This window comes from Gasterosteus aculeatus, chromosome 17 (assembly GCF_964276395.1).
Source record: "Gasterosteus aculeatus chromosome 17, fGasAcu3.hap1.1, whole genome shotgun sequence".
Taxonomy (NCBI): Eukaryota; Metazoa; Chordata; class Actinopteri; order Perciformes; family Gasterosteidae; genus Gasterosteus; species Gasterosteus aculeatus.
Window position 1 is genome coordinate 15,822,518 of NC_135705.1, and position 24,761 is coordinate 15,847,278.

General features: G+C 43.2%; 1 protein-coding gene across 2 annotated transcripts in view; it reads right to left on the reverse strand.

The window, feature by feature from the left end:
* The window catches only part of prickle2b (prickle homolog 2b), a 65,144-nt gene extending 42,037 nt beyond the window's left edge, over nt 1-23,107 (reverse strand). Inside the window, exons 1-2 of one of the 2 annotated variants that reach the window (XM_040202925.2) lie at nt 22,885-23,107; nt 22,406-22,491 (exon numbers count right to left, since the gene is read on the reverse strand). In XM_040202925.2, the coding sequence (XP_040058859.2) occupies nt 22,406-22,491; nt 22,885-22,926 (128 nt within the window). In that variant the 5' untranslated portion in view covers nt 22,927-23,107. Of the gene's footprint in view, nt 1-22,405; nt 22,492-22,853 lie in introns of both variants that reach the window. The other variant, XM_078091566.1, reaches the window with a different exon arrangement.
* Between the last annotated feature and the right edge of the window lie 1,654 nt (nt 23,108-24,761).

Below are 24,761 nucleotides of genomic sequence, written 5' to 3' on the forward strand. Positions count from 1 at the left end.
AAAGAGAGAGAGAGAGAAAGATGGAATACAGAAGAGGAGAGAGGCAGACTGAACTTATTGTGCTCGTATTTAAAGGATAATTAATTTTTTTAAAACAGTGATGAAGAAGGAGAAAGGAGAATAAATGGGCTGTGTGGCCGGGAGGGAAGTCAAGAGACTAAAATAGAGAGGGATGAAGAGAGGGGAGCTGCACCCGCTCTTCTCTTCTCCCTGGCCTGGCACTCGGCCTTTTGGCAGACACTGTGGTATCCATTGCATATTGGTAACCCTGCAGAGCGCACACGCACACACACACACACACACACACACACACACACACACACACACACACACACACACACACACACACACACACACACACACACACACACACACACACGCGGGACCAGGGTTAAAAGAAACACAGCTAGCTTTGAGGGGATTTTTCAGGCAATGTGCTTTTCTCGGTGAAAAACAAAGTCTGAGGCACCGCAACGAACGCAGAAGCCAAGATTGGCCCTTGTTAGACAGAATAATTTTCACAGCTGTTTCCGATCTGTTCGAGCTCTTCGTGGCCCCGAAGAAGAATGGGGAGGGGTGGGGGGGGGGGGGGGGGGGAGAAACGGAAAAGCGAGGAAACAAAAAAGGAAGGAGAGGAGAAAAAAAAAATAGAAGAGACGCTGTCTGTCACTTTGACAATAACTCAATAGCCAATGCCCCCGTTTAACGCACGCAGAGTTAACAACGTCCTCATGAGCTCCTGAGAGAAAATACTTCTACTTAAGGAGAGCTTGGATTTCACAACAGCCCATGTCTATAGTGAAGAGGCACCACACCCCCCCCCCCCCACACACACACACACAACTCCCAAATAAGGGGAATGAGCTCAACACAATGGAAAATCTAGCCATTAAGTTCATGAGCGTTTTTTGTTTCCTCTGCAGCTTTTGTAAAACATTCTCCTCTCTCATCTTTTAATCTGCTCCCACTTCACTCCCATAATACATCTTAAAGCTTTGGGTAAGAGTGGACACAAGCACAAATGCTCCCAGCACATTCACACGCACTCCCACACTTACTTTCATAGTCTCCCCAGTTAGTCACTGTGTCATCATTAGCCGTCCGGTCCAGCTGCTGCAGAGTACACACTGGATAATATACCCCGCAGAGTGGATATCAACCAAACAGGAAGACAGCACATACGAAATATATACAAAAAAATCTGTTGGAAATAACTGTAGCATCTTTTCTTTTTATGAAAATGAATGATGAGAGCTCAACGTGTTATTTCATCACTTGCCAGGAGGTGATGGTGATAAATGAAATGCATCTCAGATGATGGACTCACTGAACTCAAAACAAAAGCATCAAATTACAATGACTATGATGGTTTACCAATACTAAGAATCTAATCCAAATACTAATCCAAATCTGACTTTGTACGGTCAAATGTGAAGTTGAAGGTTCTTTTGCTGCAAGTTAGAAGGTAATTGCTCAATTTTTTTCTCAAATTCAAATTGCCTGGTGAATCGTCTTCCAGTCATGACATTATCACCCATTAACAGGAACGCCACAGTCTCTCAGACACTCACGCACACCTTCATGTACACACACTGGCTGAGTAATCCCCCGCTGGCTGTGATCGCAGACCGTCCATCTGCAGTGTTTTCATGTTGGGAATCAAACATGCCTTTTCCACACTGACGAATAAAATAGGATGAAATCAGATTCTGACACACCAACACTGCCTTGTCTGATTAGGCCACGACCAGAGTGAACTCTGACCCGTTTTGATTATCCGCATGTGGGGTCATGTTTGTGTGTGCGCACATGGATGGTCACCACCTTCTGTAAAATACCTCAGTGACTCAAGCGTCTCATTCATGATCCAACCACACACGTTTTTTGCTCTTTCCTACAGAAACCAGGTTGTGTGTGTGTGTGTGTATATGTGTGTACAGCTGTGCGTCTGCGTAGGGGGGAGATGTTAATCATTACCACCACAGCGATGAACTGTGGCTGAAAGCCTCTCGCCATGCAAACCCTAACGGCGAGTCCGCACAACTCAGAGGGGGGAAAACTGCAGGAAACCTCCGTCAATAACAGTTTCCAAGCGTAACAACCCTAAACTCTCACACAGGAAATACTTTGCTCCCGTCTCATCGAAGAGCCATCGCTCTCCGGTGCCCACATGACAGATACAATCGGATATCGAGAACAGCGTGGAGGAGCCAAAGAAATTCCCACAAAATAGAGGCTCAACCTTTGTGGTGATTGTGGCTTCACAATATGGGATTTCTGGAGTGTTCCCAAAACAGGCTCGTGATCCCCTGATAACAGCTGAGGCCCCGACGCCCCCCACACACACAAACAGACACCCCCCCACCCCCACACACACACACACACACACACACAAGGTCTCCATGGATCAGCTCCGTGTGACACAATGACACAATCAATCAGTGGATATTGCTTTTATTGACAGTCCCACAAGAGTCTCCTTCTGTTTCATGATCTGTCGCCGTTTGTTTTCCCACTGCCAACTTCGCTCTTTGGTTCCTTCATCCTGTTTTCAATTGTATACCAGTATTAGAGTCTGAAAACATTTTCTGGCCACTCTTTAATCCTGTACTTGTTTCTGTTACCACCATCCACTCTACCATTTCAGCTGCCATCTGAAAGAACACTACTGTGTCTACTACACACACACACACACACACACACACACACACAGACAGCATTGATCCTAGCCCCTAACACGGTCAGACAACACAAAATGATCCCTTCCTTTTGGGGTAATGAAACAGGAGTTGGGGAGGAGAGCTGAAGCACAAGGACTCATGCATATTTCATATCTGGTATGATACCCTTTCTGGGCCATGCATAATGCAGACACTGTTTAAGGAAGAGCATTGGGGGGCAGGGAGGGATTTAAGTTGGGGGTATTAAATGGAAAAGGAGATAACACCCACTAACCATCAGTCCATCATTTCAACAGAGCGGGACTAAACACAACCATCAGTCGTCCAGACTCATTGCTCGTCTTCATCAGAACCCAGTAGATGGACGACACATTCTAGATGAAGATGTGTTAACTGGACGACAATTCACACACAGATTATTTTCCCCCTCGACGACGGTCTCCATTAATGTTTTTTTCTAATCGTTCCTCTTCCTGTAACATTATTGGTGCAATCTGGAAATGTGGCAATAACAAGGAGTCACAAGAGCAAGAAACATCCTGTAAACAACTTACAACGACCATCTGACGAAGCATTTTTCCTGTCGTTCTTGTCTTGTTTGTTTCAATGTCACTGTGTTGCCAGATCTCGGCGATTATTTGAGTGCTTAGCTGACAGAACATTACGGCAAACATAAAGCCTCCTTTCCTTCAGAAAGGAAAAGGTGAAGCACGTTTTTACACGGTAAAAACTGAGAACATCTCTTGGCAGCAGCCGATGTTCGTCTCCCTTGAATTCCCCGTATGTGCAAAATCCTGTTCCAGTTAACCAGATGTTGTATATCAGCCTCACTGTGAGGAAGCCACTTGTCCCATCAATAAGTCTTTCAAGCCATATGGCCAGATCATCCTCTGTATTCTGACTTAGCGTTCAACAGAAGCCAAGTAAAAGGGGTCAATAACTTCACCGTGACAAAGGAAATCCTTTCTCTTTAGTGGCTTTAACAGAAAGCTGCCAAAGTGCCTGATTCCTCTACTATCAGTGGGTGTAACCTACATTTTGACAGGAAACAGTCAAAGTGGATATTGAAGGAAGACAAGAGTTTAAGACGGCCTATCACTTAGATGGAAACAAGGCAATAAGCTTTCTGGCAGCCGCCTGCCAGTTTAAAAAGGCTTGATGTTGGCCTTCCTCTCTCTTTATAGCCTCACTTTCCCTCCATTTCTCATTAGGTGATTCGCTCACAGTCTCTTTCCACATTTCTCTCTTCCTCCTCCTCCTCTCTCTATATAATTGCTGATAGCTCAGGGAGCCATTTCAGCTGTAAACAAGGGAGTTTTCCTTTTGATATTCTTTTGTGATTTTTAGTTTAATCTATTTTTTAATCCAAACCTCATCTCTCCTCCCTTTCTACAGCCCCCATCCCTCAATCCAGACGAATCACGCATGGAGGAAAATACCAGAGATGCGTTTCCCGGGGGCCACGAGGGATGTCCACCATCCAATTCTAGTCAAGCAGATGTCATGAATCAACCTCTCCCTCTCCGAGGAGGACACGCTGCGAGAGAGGAAGAGTGAAAGGAAAGGAGAAAGAACAAAGGGAATGATCCAGGAGGCTTTTGTAAGGAAGCGGGCTAAAAGTCAGACCCCCCATGCTGCACTGCGAGCGCACACATCAGCACAGCAGGATTGTAACAATGGCGAGGATGGGGTTACCCCTCCACCATTATGCAATCCCTCTGTTACCTGTATATGCACCTTTCCTTACCAACCTGACGTTTCACAGCACCCCCTCCTCCCCCCTGCCTCCCTCCCTCCCACTGTGTCCAGATTTTCTCTCGCAAACGATAAAGAAAGTAATTTACGGTGAATTTACTCGCTTTTCCATTAAGTCTTCCCATTGTGCTTTTGCTTTTGGGAAAAAAGGCGTCATAAAAGGAAGTCGATGGGCTCATTATGATTTGTTGGCGGTGAGAAGAAGTCATCAGTCACAATGGCGGGAGGGGGTTGTCTGCCTGTATGGCTAGATGGTGGTTAGATAGATGGGGCAATGTAAACCCACAAATAAATGACCCCTGCACATCTGGTGTTAACATGCATTCTAGTTTTTGCAGGTATTTCGGTTATAACCAAAGTAGCACAACCTGAAGATTACTGGGATCACAAAAGTCATTTTCTGGGGGAGCTGAATGTGTGAAAAAAATGAGCGATCCAATCAGGTCAACAGTGGTACACATACCTAATGAAATGCTGTAAATTAATTTACAACAGTGTTGTATAATATTTAAAAATAACTAACATACAGATAATTTAATAAAGATAATTACAAAGTGCTGAAATAAAGTACTTCAATCATGCGTAGTCATGATCCCTTCAATGAGACATCAAACCCGTCCGCCCAACAAACAGTGAAATGTGTCCTTGGCTAAACCGTTGGCGATCATCTTAAACTGTATTAGTTTGGGTTGATATTCAAATATGAAATGAACATCAGCACTTCGACTGAAAAAGACTCAGGCAGAAGAGTTAGGCATTGGTCCCTTTCTGTCTCCCCATCTCCCCCATCAGCCTCCACCTCCTTCCGTCCTCCCGGACTGTCGTTCTCCATGCCGGTGTCCTGTCTGTGTCCCGGCTTTCTCCTTTGTGGTTCAGGGATTCTATCTGCCTTAAAAGATTCCCTTGTGGCGCCGTGAAGCGCGACGGAGGAGGCGGAGAGAAAAAAAATCTCATTAGAGAAAGCTGTCAACTACGGGCCGAGCTCGGACACAGAGAAAATACAAATGGCCTGAAAGACCCAGCATTAATTTGGAGCGCTGCCATGCAGTACATTGCTTTGTGTCAGCTGCATATTGGACAGTGCGTTTTATTAAACCAGACTGGGAAACCTCAAAACAATGGAATAGATGAAAATCTGCTGATGGAAACAACATTTGTCATTTGTTTTTGTTGTAAGATTGTATGTAATAAAATACATCAGCGACAGATAAAAAGATAAACAGATAAAATGAGCAGAGGAATTTACTCTGGGCTTCAGTCTGGAACACTACAAACACAAAGAAGAAGTTGTTGTATATTTTTCTGGGAAAAGTCTGTAAACTCAAATTAATTTTTTGATTTAAGGCAGAAAATTGACTGGCAGATAATGAGATGCTTGATTAAATCTCAGGAGATGCTGAATATTAGAACATAGAAGATGTGAGTGTTGTAATTGTATCGGGCATGCAAATTAGTTTGTTCCAGTCATCTATTCCTATCTATATGTATTTTTTTGTACTGTCAAATCTTTAATGTCATGAAATGAAAGGAAGCCAACGGATATTCTTATTGGAGAGGCTGAAACCTACACATAATGGTCACAAGTCATTTTCATGGCCTTTTTATTCTGTTATTGCAGAAAAAGCGCATGTGGATCGAATAGCATTAACAATGTTTCCCAATAATCCTCGTCAGTTAGACGTTTTTCAAAGTGGACATTTTGACTTTATATAACTGGGCAGCAATGCAGCAAACAGATTCAGAAACAAGATGCAAACCGTAGAAACAAAGTAAATCCCGCCCCTTTTCTTACTTCTCGCTGCTTCATTAAAAGTTGTTCTCAGCAGATTTGTAAAAAGCTCATGAGAAGAAACACTGCGGTCAGCTATTTTATCCATAGCACTTCCATTGCTAATTGTCACCTGAAAAACTTTCATCACCCCAACGAAAAATATCCCTTTCTAAAATTCAGCACTCATTAGCTGAAATTAAAACAAGGTTGTCTTTTGCACTTCAAAAGGTAGGAAAATGTAAATCAATGTGAAATCTTCGTACAGCCCCTGCAAACCAAGCACACACACACACACACACACACACACACACACACACACACACACACACACACACACACACACACACACACACACACACACACACACACACACGCGCACACACGCACCTTTTTTCTCATCATCTTCATTCCCATCTTCCTCTCTCTCTGTCCTTTCGGAAAACTTGAGAAGACAGAGCGCTAAAACACTGCCTCTGCAACTTCTCAAACTCAGCCGGTGATGATGTGACCTCTCCACCCTGGTCTCTTTCAGTCAAGCATAGTTTCCTCTACATCAAAGCCCCACCCGTGTGGGGTGTTCTCATCAGACAAACCAAGCGATCCTCTGGGATGATTTAATCAGAGGCGACGCCTTAATAAAGCCAAAAGACTGGACGGTTTTGGCAGAGAGCAGCCCTCCGCAGTAACCCGGACTTGTTTTGCACGTCTTGGCCACTTAGTCACTTACATTGTCCAGGGAACTGTAGACTACACAGAGCTACCGAGCAAACGGCAGATGAATACCACTTGGATGCAGCTGTGAGATTTAAACAATGCAGAGAGGGACCGTTTCATACCGGCCAGTACTGTATTGCTGTTGGTTCAAGGCTGGATGTTTATTTTAGTGTTGAAAAGGATGTGAAGAAAATAAGACAAGGCATCAACAGCAAACACTTCCCATCGCTCACAGCAGCTCACGACAGGAGCTTGTTTTATGCTTCCTGCTTCAAACTTTTTCCATTTAGGAGCCAAAAACCCCAAGTAATAAATTCCTGCTGTCGCATTATGACTCACGCCACAAAGACGGTCAGAAATATCAAGGAGGATAGTTGACGAAGAGGCTGCCATGACGCAGGAGAGAAGAAAAACAAGAAAAGAACAGCATCTGAGTGGGTGTAAAAATACTCCGGCTTGAACTGAAGAAAACACATTCATCACTGTGACAAAGAGCATCTCCTTTAGAGTGTTTACCTCAAGCTTTTTAAAAGCAGAGCACCTAAAAAAAGGTTTTAGCCAAGGGACTGATAAGTAAACTGACCCCAAGACTGATCCAGCTCGCCCACTCATAGCGCCGTGCCTTCAGTGATTAATCGCTCCCCACAGGAGCTGGACACTGCTTGCATTCAAGATTGTATTGAAACACAGAACGCAGACATAACTTCAAAAAGGTCTCAAGTTGTTTGCGCACTGGCCAGAGGTGTGGTTGGTGTGATTCAGTGTTTGTTATTGGCCAAAGAGCTCAAAATATACAATAAACTGCCTAAATATTGCCTATTTTGATATAGTGATGAATTTTAGCGCTGCACACGCTTTCATTAAAAATAGAGATCAAATCAAAGAACAGCTTCAAAGCCTCCTGGCAGCAATGAACATGATTCTTCCAATTGATGTTTGAGAGTGTTGTATCACATTATGCTGCAAAAACTACTGTTTAACTGGGTTGAGAGAAGTGTCCTAAAAACTCTACTGGCGAACAGACGGTGAGTCCCCTGAATGCAAAAAGAAGTCTGATTGCATGGAATTCTACAAGAAAAACACCTTTCTGCTCCCTCGATTTATTGAACAACGTAAACATCAGTAAATGGTCTCGATCAGTAGTGTCACGTCTTCTTCAATACAGCATAATGTTCATTTGGTAAATCATGGACGTATTTAGTTCAATAGACCATAGTGCTTTAGGGGTCAGTGGGACTTACAGCCGCATATGGCGCCTCTGCATCTCTCCACCGCGCATTCCGTGTATTGATTGCAAAGATGGCCAGAAAATGGATGCTAAATGTCAATGAAGCTTCAACTATATTACAAAGCAATGAGACAATACAATCTACACAGAGAGATGTGGATTTTCTCCCACCCTTCTCTTGATCGAGGTCAATGAAAGTCAATGAAATACAAAGGTTTTTTAGGCTTATTGAACATATGAACAGCGGATAAAAAAGTTGGAAATTTTATCATTCAATAAACTTGTGAGAAACCCTGAGGAGCACTTCATCTCTCAGTGCCCATCGTTCTTCATTTCTTCATGCAGTTTTTTTTAGATTAATGGGACAAATTTCAATTATCTCCCTAAATTGCAATGACTCCAATACCGGCCCCGAATCGACGAATGAAAGCACTCTGAAATATGATCATGACGGATGCCCACTTAGCCAGCGAACCCCAGAACTAGCCGCCCCCTCTGCCAGGATAACCTCTGGACTAAAATAAGTCCCACATGTGCACATTTGGCAGGAGCGTGACCCTATTAACCCTAAACGAGGCTATGCTCGGCCTTTGCTAATGACGCCCCTGCCCTCACTCTTCTGGTCCGGGAGGACTGACTGACAGTCGCGGTCCGTAGACACAAACAAACACACCGAATCATCGGGCATGGACACACACACACACACACACACACACACACACACACACACGTAGGACCTGTGGAGGCTGATTGTGTGTCGATGAGGAGGAGGTCAAACAACAGATGGCTTCCAGGGGGATTGGTGTGACTCAGCTTCTAGTTAAACAAACGCACACACTCTCAGCAATTAAGAAGATAATATTGTCTCTTAAATGGTTGCATTTTATTGTCAAATCCCAAAACTGAAGCTTGAGAACTTTTAGGTGTGACAATGGTTTAGAAGTTGACTTTTTTTAAAGGGTGACAAGTTCAGAGGTCAAAATAAGCAACATGCACCATTTCACTTATGAAAGGGACACTTCCAAACACCAGGGCGAGAATCTGCTTACAACACAAGTGATGCTGGACGCGAGCGTGACGGTTTCTCCTCTGCTGGCCAACCACGACTGTACACTTTTTGGGCCAAGCACGCTCACGCTCCGGGAGCCCCGCCAAACGCAGAGTGCTCTTTGGATGCTCCGCAGCTGTCAAGCAGCAGAGACTTGTGCAGCTCGATGTCGGCCGGCATCACCGTTCCGTCCCCTCTGGGGGGAATTTGGGGATGGGGGAATACAGGCAGACTTCTGGGAATAAGACCTTTGTGTACAGCCATAGATTATGGATGAGACTCCAGTTCCCCACATTATAACCTGCTGGACCATTCATTTGGCGAGTAACCAAAATAAAATTGCGAGCGTGTGTGTGTCTCAGCAACAGTCCGGTCTTGGTCTATTGTGTTTGGGTAGCAGACCCGTTCACTCTCCCTTCCGTTGTCCCACCTCATTAATCAGACCAGACAGAATAAAGACTCTGTGGCTGACGCTAGCCGGATGACGACAACTCAAAGTCAAAACTAACTCACTAACGCATATGTTGACAATATCCATTTAATATACGTATGAATGCAACAGGCTGAAATTGTAGCATGTTTGAATATAATATTTGAATCTTCACATTAAATTCCTATGGAATGTATCCTCATCCACTCTCATTCATATGAATTAAAGGTCACACAATTTAGACAGTAACATCAGCAGTGAGCTTCTTTTGCCACAACATTAACAACATAACAAACTCCACCACCAACAACAGATATAGACACAAACACATCCACACACAAACCATTCTGCTTGTGCACACACACACACACACACACACCCCTACACCGGAGTCACGATGCCATCTTCCCATCGTGCATTGGCATCAAATTGGAACATGAGATTGGTTATTTCGGCAGGACGCCATCTGAAAGTGAAAAAAACAACAACTGGGGCCCGCTTTCTGGCTCAGGTGTCAAGCTCTTAAATATTACTGGTTTAATCTTTGCGGAGACCATTGTTTGTACACCACCAAGCACGGGCAGGCACGTGTGTCAGCGCACACAAACACACACAAACAAAAAGAGCTACGGTGTCGCTACACCTGCCCCAGGACATCCATTAGTTACACAAAGAGTCTCCAGCATTCAACACCTGCCCACGTGTCCCCCACACACACTCCGTACGCCACCTGTGTGAGGACGCCAATATCCATTTAGAAAGAAGAAGAGTAAGGCCAAACACTTACTATTTGTCTCCATATGCCCCACATAAACACACAAACACACACACACACACACACACAATGTCAACAATCCTGTGCCGCCCCTCCCTTCTCATTACGAGACATTTACTCTCACGTGTCAATCAATGACAAGAGGCTCCGTTTTACTGGCTTGTAACCACATCAGGAAAGGACTGGGGCGCCATTACGCGCGCGGCACTGACAGATGTGGATCAAACCCCGGCTTATAATGAATGATTGAAGCTGAAAATGCCATTAAAATACATTAGAGGGAAAAACAAACAAACAAATCCAAGATTCTTATGAGCGGGCCAGATGGCAGAATGCGCCATAAAAGATATTAAGGCCACGAGCCGAGGTAGTGTGATCCGTGTGTTCCCACATGACAGGAGACAGGACTTTCCATCCACTGCGGCTTCTGCAATCTGCCTCCCTCCTGTTTCATCAACAGAGCTGCAGGCAAACAATTTACATTTCACTGCGGCTGCGCTCGCACGGCGATCATTATATGTCTATTAGGTTCCCGCTCGGCGAGGACATTTAAGTGGCTATAATGAGGAAGACGGTTTAAAAAGGGGATAAATAAATAAACATATAGATAAATAAAAGGGCAGACACGGAATGGGTCTCGTCAGAATCAAACGAGGAAACAAATTGCACCCCAAGACCTCCTATAAATATTAAAGTCTTTGATCTCCCCACCAAATGAGCGACTCGGTCTGTGGGGTAAATGATGAGTGTGTGTGTGTGTGTAGTGTGTGTACGCCCGAGGCCACATCGTTTTACAGAAGGGGGTTGAATAGAGGCAAAGCTAAGCTCACTGTTAAAGAATGCAGAGACACACAGTCCAGATCACAAGCCTCCCTGACTAAGCATGTCCAGTCAGCTTTACAGGCCTAAAGAGCCGACTCAATGTCGGAGCAGACGTGGACTGATGACACCGTCGGTAGAGAGAAGACGCGCAAGAGCCTCTGGGGCACAAGAACACAGAACAATGCTTGGCAGGGAAATGGTAGGAAAATAGAAGTAATAGTAGGAACAGTATAATGCAGCTCTTATGGTGCAAATTCCATGTGCACTCACAAATATGGCATAAATAAGCAATTTTGTGTTTTGAATTTATAGCATTTCATACAGCTCCTCGTAGATGAATTGAGTTGCTTGGGTTATGATCCAGAAGAGTATATCAATAATAATGACTTGCACTTATCTGCTAATTGTCAGAATTCCCTCTCTTTCTCTAAATGTATACATCTGGCTAACATGAAGTAATGTTATTTTCTGCTGATGATCTGATGATCCACATGTTGCAATGTAGCAAGACACACTGCGTTAAGTAATAGACACCTGGTAGCATTTCCTCAAAACTGAGATATGGACAATTCTTAGTGACTAGTGACATCTTAAATACCATAAGAATACGTTTGTTCAGCTAATATTTCCCTTTGTGTGATCTTTTACAAATCCACAGCCCACAACGTACAAACCACTGAGACAGGATAGCTACTTTTACTTAGCATTTGCCAAAGTTAAAGTACTGCTTTTTGTAAGAAGTGATGGTTAGAATCATAAAGAGTTAACATTAAAAAAATTGCTGCATTATGTCATGATGGACATGGGTACGCCTCTGGACAGAAGCCCAATGCAAATTAAAGTATTTCTCCCGAAAATGACTGTGTTGTTTGTGTTCAGTACTGTAGATGAACAGATGTTTGTATTTCATCAATCCTCTGACGTAATCGGATGTCGATGTAACACTGGATTGACGAGCTGGCGACACAGTTCGGCTACACCTGCGGGCCAAGCGATCTTTTTCGTGGAAATATGACTACTTGTACATCTCGGTGCTTGTACAGGCTATCAGGAACCGTCACGCCTGTCTGTCTGTGTTCTGGTTGACCCGAGATGAGCACTGTTCTGCGGGAAAACCCCAAATGCAAGGATTAGATGGGAGAAAAGGGGGATTTGCTTGTTAAAAGCTGACCTTTGACATGCAAACAACAGACTTTTGATTCGGCAGATCAGCGCATTGTTCTTGCAGGGAAGGCAGCACTTAACCAAAGTCATATTCACTGTCATGGCTGTTCGGGGAAACCGCTTGATACCCAGGCGGTCACGTGACCGACCGGCTGACGCAACAGCTCTGGAAGCAGAGAAAGTGTGATCGCACATTACTGAGATTGATGTGTGATACAGTGAAAATGTTCATGTGAATCATCGTCTGATAAATTCGGACAAAGTGAAAAGTGAAATTGCATCCTGCCAATTTGATTAGATTTCCAGGTGCACATTTAGTTTTTCCAAACGTAACTACATATTTCCAGTGTTGGGTATCGTAGCCATAGTCAAAGCTCATTTGAGCTCTTTATTACATTTTGTCTGTTAGCCATAACTACAAGAGTATTGGGTTGAGAAATAAATCAAGAGAGGGACTTAAAGTGAAAGGATACCTTGCTGGTGAGTCAACCAGCTCTTTAAAAATGGATCAGGGGAATTGTTTTAAATGTATAATTTATATATATATATATATATATATATATATAGATGGATATAGATGTATTCAAACCAGGTTATGATGTTGTCTAATACTGCGTTTGGACTAAATCAATTGAACGTGGATCCTTTGAATCCTTAAAATGTACACTTTTTAAAAGAAAAAAGGCTCCCAGAATTGCATTCTGAACGGGAAAGAGCTTTTAAACTGAGCTCTGGAACACAAACCCATTTCATGAAACCACAGCCAATAACTATTTCTTTTTTTATTTCTCTCGGGTATCACTCTGCCCACACAGCCCTTTGCTGCTCTGTATTACCGACCATAAGGCGAGAAAACACTCAGCAAAGTCTGACGTCAAGTGAGCGGCAGCAGCCTCTTTCTGCTTCTATGCGTCTATCCTTATTTGTTCTGCTCCTTTTGTCATACTGATAATGCAGTACTTGTCTGGTCCGTTGTCAAGGCAGCAGCAAAGTTACAGCACACTCATCGCCTTGACAACCTGCACAAATAAACTTGGCTAGATGAACGATAAAGAAAAGACAGAGAGGAGAGCGAGAGAGAGAATAGCAGAGCTCTAAGTGGTTTTAAAGGTGGAGCAACAGAGACATGATTTTGTGCAATAAGGGCGATGATGGCTTCTTTCAGATTGCTGAGAGAACTTCGTCAGGTGTCTGCATTACTGGCTCACGTTTCCATCCATCTAAATCCAAAATGACTCAATGTCTGTGCCTACGCTGTCTCCTGGAAAACCACAGGCCTTAAAAGCACATGTCATGGTTCCCTAAATCTTCGTGTCTGAACGAGCTCCAGCACGCACTATGACAATGGCATTTGTGTGTTTGAATTCAACCCTGGCAACGTATGTCATCCATCCTTCTGTGAACCGCATTAGTACATACTTGAAAACTAAAAAACTAAATTAAATAGTGGAGATTGCAGAAAATAGAGCTTGACCTATGAATTGTCCAAACTGTGTTCAAGCTAAATGCTAATGATAGCATGCTAACCTGCTCAATAAAGTAAAACAAGTCAACATGCTTATGTTTAATTAACAGGTAAAAGTTTAGGGTCTTTTTTATAATTATCACCAAACATAAAGTACAGCTGATACCTTTTTGTTTTACTTGAGATGAAAAGAAATCATGCAAACTCTCGCCAGACAAGTTATCCTAATCGTAATCGTTCAAGGTTAATGGCAAACCTTTGATGGTAAAGGTTTGCCATCAACCGTGAACGGTTATGATTAGGATAACTTTATCGCAACACCATAGTTACTTACAATTTAACCCTTGGGTAACATGCTTGTCTGTTTCATGGGTATCAGTCTGAAAGATATTTCACTGAAAATCTCAAAAAGGAAACCGTGGCCCGAGATTTCCAGCTGAGAAGAGTTAAGGGAAGATTTTTTGAGGGTTATGGATTACAAAATACGTAAGTTACAAAATAAGTAAAATGTTTGGGCAATAGCGAAAGCCATAAATGAGCCAACACACACAGTCCTTCCAATGGTCCCCCTATTTTCTTTCTGGTGTGTGTGTGCGCTGACCTAAAGTCTAAGTGAGGAAGTTGGTTACTTCAGGCCTCTATCAGAGGAAGCGGGCCATGCTTCAGAGCCTTTTTTCATCTCCTTCCTGCACCCAGATCAGTTGATAGTTTCCTGTACAGCTTGGCAATGGGAGCCGGCGTCCTCTCCATCCATAGACTACAGCCTTCACTTAAGAGCCTCTCCGCTATCAATGTTCTCTCTCACACACACACACACAACTAAGAAAAAGTGTCGGTGAAGCAGATGAACGGAAGCAAGGACGGCATCATAGCTCATCCAGCCTAATAGGTACAGCTTTGACGCATGCAGAGCTGTGAAAAGAACTAAGCAGACACCTCGCCCACTCCTCAGATGACAACTAATCACAGAGACAGGACAGAGAGACAGGGGGGGAGGAGGGAAGAGAAAGACGTGGTGGATAATCGGAATGTATCCGGCTTAAAAGATGAGACAACGTGCGGCAATAGATTTGAGAGTTAAATTGAGTAAAAAAAGTCAAGAAAGTGCATTACAGCAAATAGAAATAACATTCAACACACACCTACAATTAGTTTCCTGGCTGACACATTTGACCTTTGATCAATACAGCAAATAAGCCTTGTGGTTTCACCTCAGTGCTGTTTGATGGACTGGTTGTCTGGGCCCTTTCTTCAATATTAGAAAGCAATACTCAGTTCTCTTAAGTCAAATTGCCACTTAGACCAACCAATAATCAATAGGCTTGCAAAATCAATAAACCAATCAAATAATTTAGCACTGAGTCATCAAGCCCCTTTTCTTTGGACAAATGAGGCTTTGGGTTCCACTGGGAGTTTGGGTCTATAAGGAAAATAGGAGAAGTAATTAAAGTAATGGGGAAGTCAAAGAGAAACTGTCAGCATGTCTAACTTACAACGTTGACTTTATAAACAAAGTAATGATCTCTGAAAATTGTCGCCCTGTAGCTGCGAGCAGTTGGTGTTGATTTCTGGACTTTTGACAGTCGCACACTACAGTTCATGCATGCAGCACATAATGGTGGGGATGAAGCGGGAGAGAATCAAAGAAGTCTTTGAAGTGGTGCACTGCTTATAACCTCACGGCACTGGGTTGGGAGTCTTCCCTCTGGATAGATGAGAAGGTGAATGGTTGGATGGATGCAGGGAGGAGGAAAGACGGGTCCGCACGGATGAAGGGTTAGTGAGCGGAGGTGGATGCCGTGATAGTCAGGGGTATGTGTCGGATTTCGAATGAATGAACACAGACAAAGGGAAATTAAAGAGAAACTGTGGATGTTCTAAAGTTGCAACCCGATTACAAAAAGGAAACTGTAAGAACGTAAGAAATAGAGAAATAGAAACAGAGGGTGTAGCGCGACAGTGTGTGTTACTATTGCTTGCCCCAAATGTTTTAAGTAACATCCAGTAAATGAATGCTTGAACAATGGAAGAATATCTTTTGTTCAGAGCACAAAGAGAAACTTTTGAGCGAAATGATAGCAGTTTGCTGGAGTCAAAAGCTTTTCACCAGCCAAAATTACCTGGAGTAATGAACCATGGAAATGATCAGCATGAGATGGGTGAACTCTACCGGGGTGGGCGGGTCGATACTGCAGGCCTGAGCACAGTAAATGCTATCCTGCTTTGCATTTGACGGCAGTGAATCCGCCTCCCTTTATTTCCGGAGACAGTTCAAAAGGCAGCTTAGCACGCTAAGCCTTCATTAATGCATGGATCAGCACCAGGGCAAAAACCGGAGTGAATTAGCATCGGTAGCGCACAGATAAGGGAGGAAAAACAGGGGTTTGCTAATGTGAGAAGAATGATAACTAGCTGCAAGCGCTACAAAGTCACAGCCAAGTTGTATTAATTTACTGCAGAGCTTAACACACGTAACACAAATAATGTTGCAATAAAGTGCATAGTGCACCGTACATGTGGAATAGCAAAATAAGAATTGCAGTGTACAGAGAAACATGTTAAAATTGTACACATTTGTACACAATAAATATCTTCATATTCATTTATTATTTTTAAATTTGAAAATTGGATTCAATCCAGACCAACATTAGTTTAGTTATACATTCCTCTGACAGGCATTTTACAGGGGTTTCAGATGCAAGTTCAGTTGAAAATAGCGGTTTGAAGGGTTTTAATTAGGTGAGACCAGATATATGATGCAGCCACACACACACACACACACACACACACACACACACGCATGCACGCACACACACACACACACCATCTTCTGCAAGGGAGCAAAAAGGATTTTCTGATGCCTATCAGTCTTAATCCAAATGCATGAGCACCTGTTTCAGATGACCTTGATAAGAGAATCAGGGAAGATACTGCAGCTGTGGATCAGAGTGAAGCTACTGGCTCTATTGCAGAATTTGCCAGCAAGCAATATCCAGACAGCTGTCACATTAAATAAAGCTCTATTAATGCCATATGAAAGTGTTTGTTTGGTTTGATTAGATGCAGAAGTACAGCAACGATCTCTCTGTACAAATTAAGGAGTCGTTGCGTATCTGATCGTGGATTTGTATCGTTCTAGTCTTTTGGCTCCTGAAATAGCTACTTAGATAGCTGAATAGTTGTCATATAATGTGGTGGCTTTGTGTCATTCTGTAGACAAATTAGCCCTGTAGCTCTGTCGCCACCACAGAGTTAAATAAAAGGATGGATGATTTGTATGTGCCAATACAAGCAGCTATTATTATTAATTTACTGAGTTGGCATTTTCTTTTAGCATTATAAACTATATCCCTTAAAACATTGAAACCCCATCAAAATCCAATTTAATTAAACTTCTGGTCCTTTAATCTCCCATCAGGATGCAACAGAAGGACTTGGCAGCAACTAAAGTGACTACTGGATTTCAGAGAGCCTAAGTTTGACATGTTTGCCTCCTCCTGGTCATTTTAGTGCGCTTCACTACCAGAGAAGAAATTCATTAAACAAAATCAATATTATAAATCGGAGATCGGAAAGGCCTTTGGATTAGAGGACATCAGATAACCGCTCCTCCCTTTTTGTTGATTCCCTATAACTATTATAGCTACTCTCTTTTACCTAGTTTATTAATCCAGTATCTACAAAACAGAGATTAAAAAAAAGAAAATATACAAAAATATGATACTGGAGAGACAACAGGAAAATATGAACACAGCTAAAAAGCTAACATTGTGTAAATGACAGTGATAATTGTTGAGCTGACACACTGACCTTTGACTAAATACAGTCAGCTTTTCTGAGATGTCCTAGTGAAAACACATCCCTCACATCGGCATCTCCTTTACTCTTTAAGCACTGTTGTTCAGGAACAACACAAGCACGTTTTTTTCCTCATACTAACGAGACAAATATAAAGAAAATGGGATTATACTATATTATACTCCACTACTGTTTTTGCACTGTTATTCTTAGTTTCACCAGAGCTTAAAATGATCAATTAAAATGCATGTGGTTTATAACAATGCAGGAGATACAGAGAGTTACTAAAGAAATTACCACAAGCACAGAGCAACCCAACACCTCACCCATCTCCTGTTACACGTCCGGACCCCACCTGGTGGATGAGATGACACGACACGCTTTCATGCCATATAGCTCACTGCTCACACATCCGTCTTCATTTCAGAACATTGTGTTAAAAATACCTTAAATGCCTGCTCTTTCCCCAGATCTACCGTCAGCTCTAGAGTTGTCATAATAACAAGCTGTGTCTGAATCAGATGGGAGGGACCATTTACACTCTCCTGATAGGGTCTACAAACAAAAACAGCCAACACAAGGCCACTCGACCGCACCAAAACAAACAGAAGACAGGCTACTGCCGCTGAAAAGACAATAGACACCATCAATTATAAATCATTATCAATGCTTGTGAATCTAATAACCTCATATGCTATTAGATTCGCAATTCACAAGATTTGTGCTACCAAAACCAAGCTTTTGGGATTGAATGCTTGCTTATGATAAATGTGTCTTTACCTCTGATCATTACCGAGGCCGCCGTTAGATCTCATTTGGTAGGAGGAGAACTGAGGAGTACTTTGACCTTTGTGCATGTTTTTGTGCCGCAAAAGCCCGGGCCCTTGAATTTCGATGCTGGTATTTTACTGGAATTCATCAGCTGATCGGAGGCCCCTCGAGATGTCAGCCAGCTGGACTGGGCCGGGCTTCGTCTCAGAGTCTGTACCATTACGGTTTAATCACTGGCCGTGTTCTGTGTAGGTACAATAGGATGAAAGAACAAGGTGAAAAGGCAAATAGAAAGTTGGGGAAGGAGGGGGCGGGGGGGGCAGAGGGAAAAAAGCAGCAGAAAGCAGACATGGAGAGAAGGAGAAAAGAGATGGAAACTGACAAGTTCAGCCCAGTACCGTCTGAGAGCGCAAAGGTCAAACTATGATTTATACCGGTGCGTCACAACTCTCTGGGTTTGGATGATCTGTGGACATCAGTCATACATCACATGACCCCGCAGACCTGTCAAAATATAACCCCTTCAGAATAAATTTCCTTCCAACGACAAAGACGAAACAGACCATTTATACGAGATGGAGCTCAGTCATTTGCCTTTTGACCCGGACGAGTGCCATCGCAGGTGTTGTTGCTGCTTTCTCCTCCAAAAGACAGCAGGGTAGAGGAGCGTACGGTCTGAACCAAAACTAGCTGCAGTGATAAATCAGCAGGGCGTCTGATCTGTGGCTCCAACCACCAATGGCTTCTTTGCCAAAATAGCCAGAACTTAGTTTACTTTGTTTGATGCGTCTCGGCCGTGTCTGTGTACATGTTGACAGTTTTATTTGCCTGGCAGTCTTGTTAACACGGTGAATAGCTTGTGTCATGCAGATCGGACCAGGTTACCCAGGGGACAGACGTCAGCAAGCCATTCAGGGCCGGGTTAATACTCAACCTCAGTCCCTCTTGTCCTACTGCAAGCATCTTTTCTCCTCCACTTTTTTATTCCTCCTCCCTCACCGCTACTTGTAGCCAGCTAAAGCTTCAGCTAAGGCCGCGTTGGATACAAGGAGAGGCTTTGTCCAGCGCCAGTCAGCTCTGGCAACCTGACCTAAACCTGCTGCTTTAAGTAAAGTTTTATGTTGGAGGAAATGAAGGAATAGCAAAGGGCAAGATCGCATTGGAATGAATCCTTCTTTGTAGTCTGATTCACGTCTGGACTGACCTCACCCCACCAACGGGTCAAGTGTAACTTTTTAAACGCACATCAGATGCAGTTCTACAACACGCCGGGCTCATGCGAGAGGAGGGTCACATGATCGGTCCGATCGGGTAGCACGTTCACACTCAGAGCACATGCTAATACGCCTGGTAATGAGTCTCATTAGTAAAAGGAAAATCCATCAGGCCAAAGGCAGGCATTAATAATTCAAAAAGGAGCACGCTGTGCAGCGATGGAGCAGCCCACTCAGCTTACTGAGCTACACAGGCACAGTGACGCACAAGCAGCCAGGTTACAGAAGCTCCTCTTTTATTTGTATTTTGTTTTTTTTCACCCACAGCAGGTTGGGCCGAGCGGCCTTTGTGTCCTTTTCCTCATCCAGAGAGATTCCAGGGGATGCCTGGGAGTCGTCATCCAGGACTTCTACACGCTGAGAGCCATCCAGATCCATCAACTGTGAATTTGCTTCTGTCTATTCTTAAAAAACAGGCTTGAACTCCACAGAAAACTCTCATCCCATATGTCTGCCACTGGTTGTTCTTTGGAAAGTACTTTTTGTACCAGTATGTTTGCAGTCAAGGGGCCGGTGTGTTTACCATTTACTTGAGTCAAGTGACAGGGTGAATTCTTGGCGGTTGTGTCTTGGTAGGCCCGGGAGATTTTAAACAACCAACAGTAGACTGGCTCCTCTCTTTACACTGAATGGGAAATGCTTCAACACCCTCAGTCAACTTACTATAAAAGGCCGGGCTGAATCCCGCCAGGAGGCTAGCTCAGTGGGAACATCTCATACAGTAAGGAAGAGGAGAGGAATAAGAAGGGAAAAAAACGAAAAGGAGGAAAAACAGTGCTTGTACTAAATGTTTATCGATTTAATACTTCAGTGACTTCTGACAATCCCACTTGTTAAAAGTATGGAGAATGGAAGGACAGTTAAACTGGACATCTAAGAGGTACTAGCGTGTCCGTTGGCTTAGGCTTGCTATATAATGAAGAAGACTACACAGACATGGCCGAGACACATCAAACAAAACTAAGTTGTGGCCGTGACGACCAACTTTTGACAAATTCTGAACTTGAACAGATCGCAGAGACAAACGGCCAACTAGCGTTGTGCGTTCTTTATTGTGTGAGAGTACAGTCAGGCTGTGATAGTTAGGCCGTCGTCATTTAAAAATTGAGACCAAAAGACAGGAGTGCAGATATACAATTCGATTATCATACGTAAATGAAACAAAGCAGCATTTGAGGTGGCTTCATTCCCAATGAACATGTTGGTATTAGAATTCAAATGAGGTTAACAGAAAGAGCCTTCTTGATCTTGCTTTTGCCAGCAAATGTTCAACATGATAGAAACCCAAATGCATTTTGAATCCTCTAGCACCAGATGAACAGGACCCAACTCTAACCTCAGTCACTCGCAGTCCACCACATTGCTACAGTACCACATCTTGCAAAAATGTGTTTTTTCTTTTCGTAGAAAAGACGGGGAAATTCTTCTATGCAGAAACAAAGCTTTGTTGCAGCTATAAAACTCGGGGTCATTTAGTCCTTGTCCACGGACAACGTTTTATCCCAGCCTGTCGGAGAGGGAAAACTTTACTTGTTATTGTCAGAGTGCAAAGTCAAGCAATTAAAGGCCGCATTCCTGGGCCAGCTGTTGCCCTGTAACAGTTGACTTTAAAGCACGGCGGCCGGCGGGTCTTTATGATTCAGACCCTCCCTTTCTATTGTGGATTACCAGTAAGAGAGAGAATAGCTAAGAGAGAGAATGCGTGGCTTTCATATAAACTTTTAGGAAGCCTGCTCCAACCTGGTGGCCCTTTCTTTCACCAAAAATGCTGCACATTTTACTGCTATTTATTCAGTGTTTATGGGGACAACTGTTAATAGGACTAATCCGGGTGTGCTACCAAATCAAGCAAGTGTAAATCCAATTACAACTGAATTTTAAAAATGTTAGACTTCTCCTCCGTGCGTAATCCTCACTTGACCAAGTCAAGCGGCTTATTGTGTCCCCCGATTACAATGTAGGATTTCATAATGCAAAACTCTGCAAAACCGATCGTCACTGGACGCTAAACACCACAGAGACAGCGAGCTCACAACGTTTTCGATGAATTCAGCACTGCTCATAGAGCGACTTTGTTACCCAGTGATTGGTGTTCATCAGAATCAGCTGATACCGATGAACTCACAATGTCCAGTTCTCTCCTTGTAAGTGTGTGATGCTATTTGCGCTGCATTCCTGGGATTAGTCACACACACACTAACCCAAACCACCTGCCCTTCATTGCTAGATCACTTCTCATTACAGCGTGCCGTCTTTCTCGCAGCATACGACGTATTACGTCCTCCGAGTGGTGACAGAGTGGCTGCGGAAGGCGGCCGGCTGGAAACCCCCCCGCTGCGTTGAGCGGTCCAAAAACACACACGGACTGAACAAAGGTTTCTTTACAATAGTACGGTTGGCTGATTCTATTTGGAGTACCGGAGGTCTGAAAGTCTCCTCTCGAATGCTTCTCCTTAAATATCAAACCCTTCAGTTGTTGTTTAACAAATGTTGAATAGTTACTTTGCCAAATTGTGGGGGGCTTTAACACCGGTTCAGGGGTCACTATTTCAGGGCAGAAAATAATCGATTTGTGTACCAATCTCTTGATCCCTGTGCATGAGTGGTTTGATATAGAATGCATCCCCGTCTTTGGTACGACAGGGGGAAACCGGCCCGTGCGGCCATCACTGTGGTTAATGCCCATCCGTAGTGAAGCAAAGCGGTTACCTCCATTGGTGCAGAGCAAAGCCAGGACACTGCTCTCCACAGGTGATGCATGGCTGCCCTCTCTGCGGCTCCTCTGCAGGGTGCAACTTTTGGAGAAACAGGAACAGGAGGTGACGGGTCGTGGTCGACAACAAACACTGCAAGTGGCTCAAACTGTCCTCTGCTATGTTCTAGTTACATCACCTGCGGTATCTTTAAAGAAACTAAATCGCTTTCGAAGCACCATAAAGAAAAAATTGTATATGATGAACTTGTGTTATACGTGGAGTTCTTCAACAAAACATGCTGGCTCCTCATCAGTGGAATAAAAAATGGTTACACAAATAATGAATGAACGAAAGAGGTCCCTGGTTGACCTGGTCTTCAACGAGCAGTGAACAGGGATAAAATATGCCGCATCCGTTTTTTCTTTTCAATTATTTAAAGCAAATTGATGCATACAACAAACCTTTAACTTAGTTGTTTTCTTGCCTACATACCGATCTGCTGGAACTTCTTGTTTTAAAGCTGCGATTGAACATGACAGAGTGGTGACGGGTCGGTCCGCTACTGGCGAGAACAAATGGCGCACCGAGAAGGACCAGAGATCAGTGCGCAACTTGTCCAAACGCGCGCAGCCCAGCCGGCGGTGCTCGGTACTTTGCTGTTAACCTACTTCATTACCGACTGGAGCTGTTCCGGATTGCAGCTCCACCTATTTCCCCTCAGCCAATAGAAAAATAGCAAATGTACTTTTGAAAAAAAAGGGAAAACACACACTGTAATTGAACTGTGGAAAAAACTGATGCGGTAAATGCCAGAGTGGGCGCTTAGTGAGAAGACCTCTAGGAAAAGAACAGACCATGTAATCATTCAGGAAATGTGTTACGATTTCAAACACCCTATTTTCCCTTTAATCATTTTCTTATTATTCCTTATAATGCCAAGGCCACGAGGCCAATTTCATTGAGACAAAAGATTCAGTTAAATGGAAAAAAATACTGCTATTCTATTCACTGTTCCATTTCTAATGAATGCTGTTAGACCAATGCCAATACGTTTCATGCTGTCTTAGTGTCATTCATGTATGAAGACAAAAGAAAAGAAGTTGTGTCAGCAATCTGTTCCTGGCATCCAGCCACAGTATTGGGCCTACGTAAACTTTAAAGAGGAGGACAGAGCTGCACAATAGAGCAGAACCGTGAGCAGAATCTGTGACTCGAAAGGATAATATAGTTTAAGCACATCTTGTTTAAAGAACACCGGTGAGTCACAGCGCTTTCACACTGAGGCTGCGCTGCTGAAGCCTTTTTTTCTGGTGATGAATAGTGTGCACTTGCTGAAGAGGCAACTGTCAGACCACCGGTACATGCCAGATGGTTTCTTGTGAGATGAATAGAGGTTTTGATTTATTCTGTTTAAACAACTGTGTACTAGGAGATACTTGGAGTGTAGATAAAGGCAAGTATAGGCACGAGTGTCAATAACATGCAGAAAGAATGCTCTGATGTACCAGATATTAAAGTGTTTTTTAATACCTATCTTATTTATTCTGCAAATACAGAAAGGGTTTCTAGTCACGTAAACACAAAGCTTGAAATGACAATAAATCCTGGACTAAAGGAAGTTAAGAGGCGATGTGAAAGTCTCTCAGTGCCAACAATCTCCATTCTGCATCTTCTGGTACTTTCAATTGTATCATGTAATTTGTAAAAGGCAAATTGAAAAAAACACATTTGTGAGCACTGAGGTGCAGCAGAAACAACATTATTGAAACACATTATTGCTTCATACATTCACAAACAGTAAATAGTTGCTCATTTACACACCCACAGCAAAGTAGGCATTCACTACTTCACATGCAAGTAGTAATGTGTGGCATAGCTTACATGAAAATAAGCATTACGGCTGCTTTAAAACCACTATGGATCAGCTTAACTACTAACTATTGTCAAACCTATTCATGTGGTTCTTTAATAAGAATATTTTGGAATAAAATGTTTATCTTTCCCATCATATGAAAGAGGATGTTTTGGTATGAGAAGTGGATACAGTATTATCAGCCTCTATCTGTCAATCCATCAAAAGCACAAGGACAGTGCTTTGGAACAAGGAAAAAAAACAGTAAATACAGAAAGACAGTGGCAGGTGCTACAGTGTTAAAATGATTCTGTACGGAATTGAGTTGACACGGAGAAGAAGCAGGTTGTCATTCGATGGACCAGTAACCCTGAGACAGTGGCGGATAAAGTAAGAAAAAAGTGAGATAAAAAGAGAGGAGTGAACAGAAGATAACTGCAGCCGTTCCACATTCAGATAAACACATATTGATTCTGGTTATGCACATTTTTTGCTCATTGTTCATATGGGCATTAAC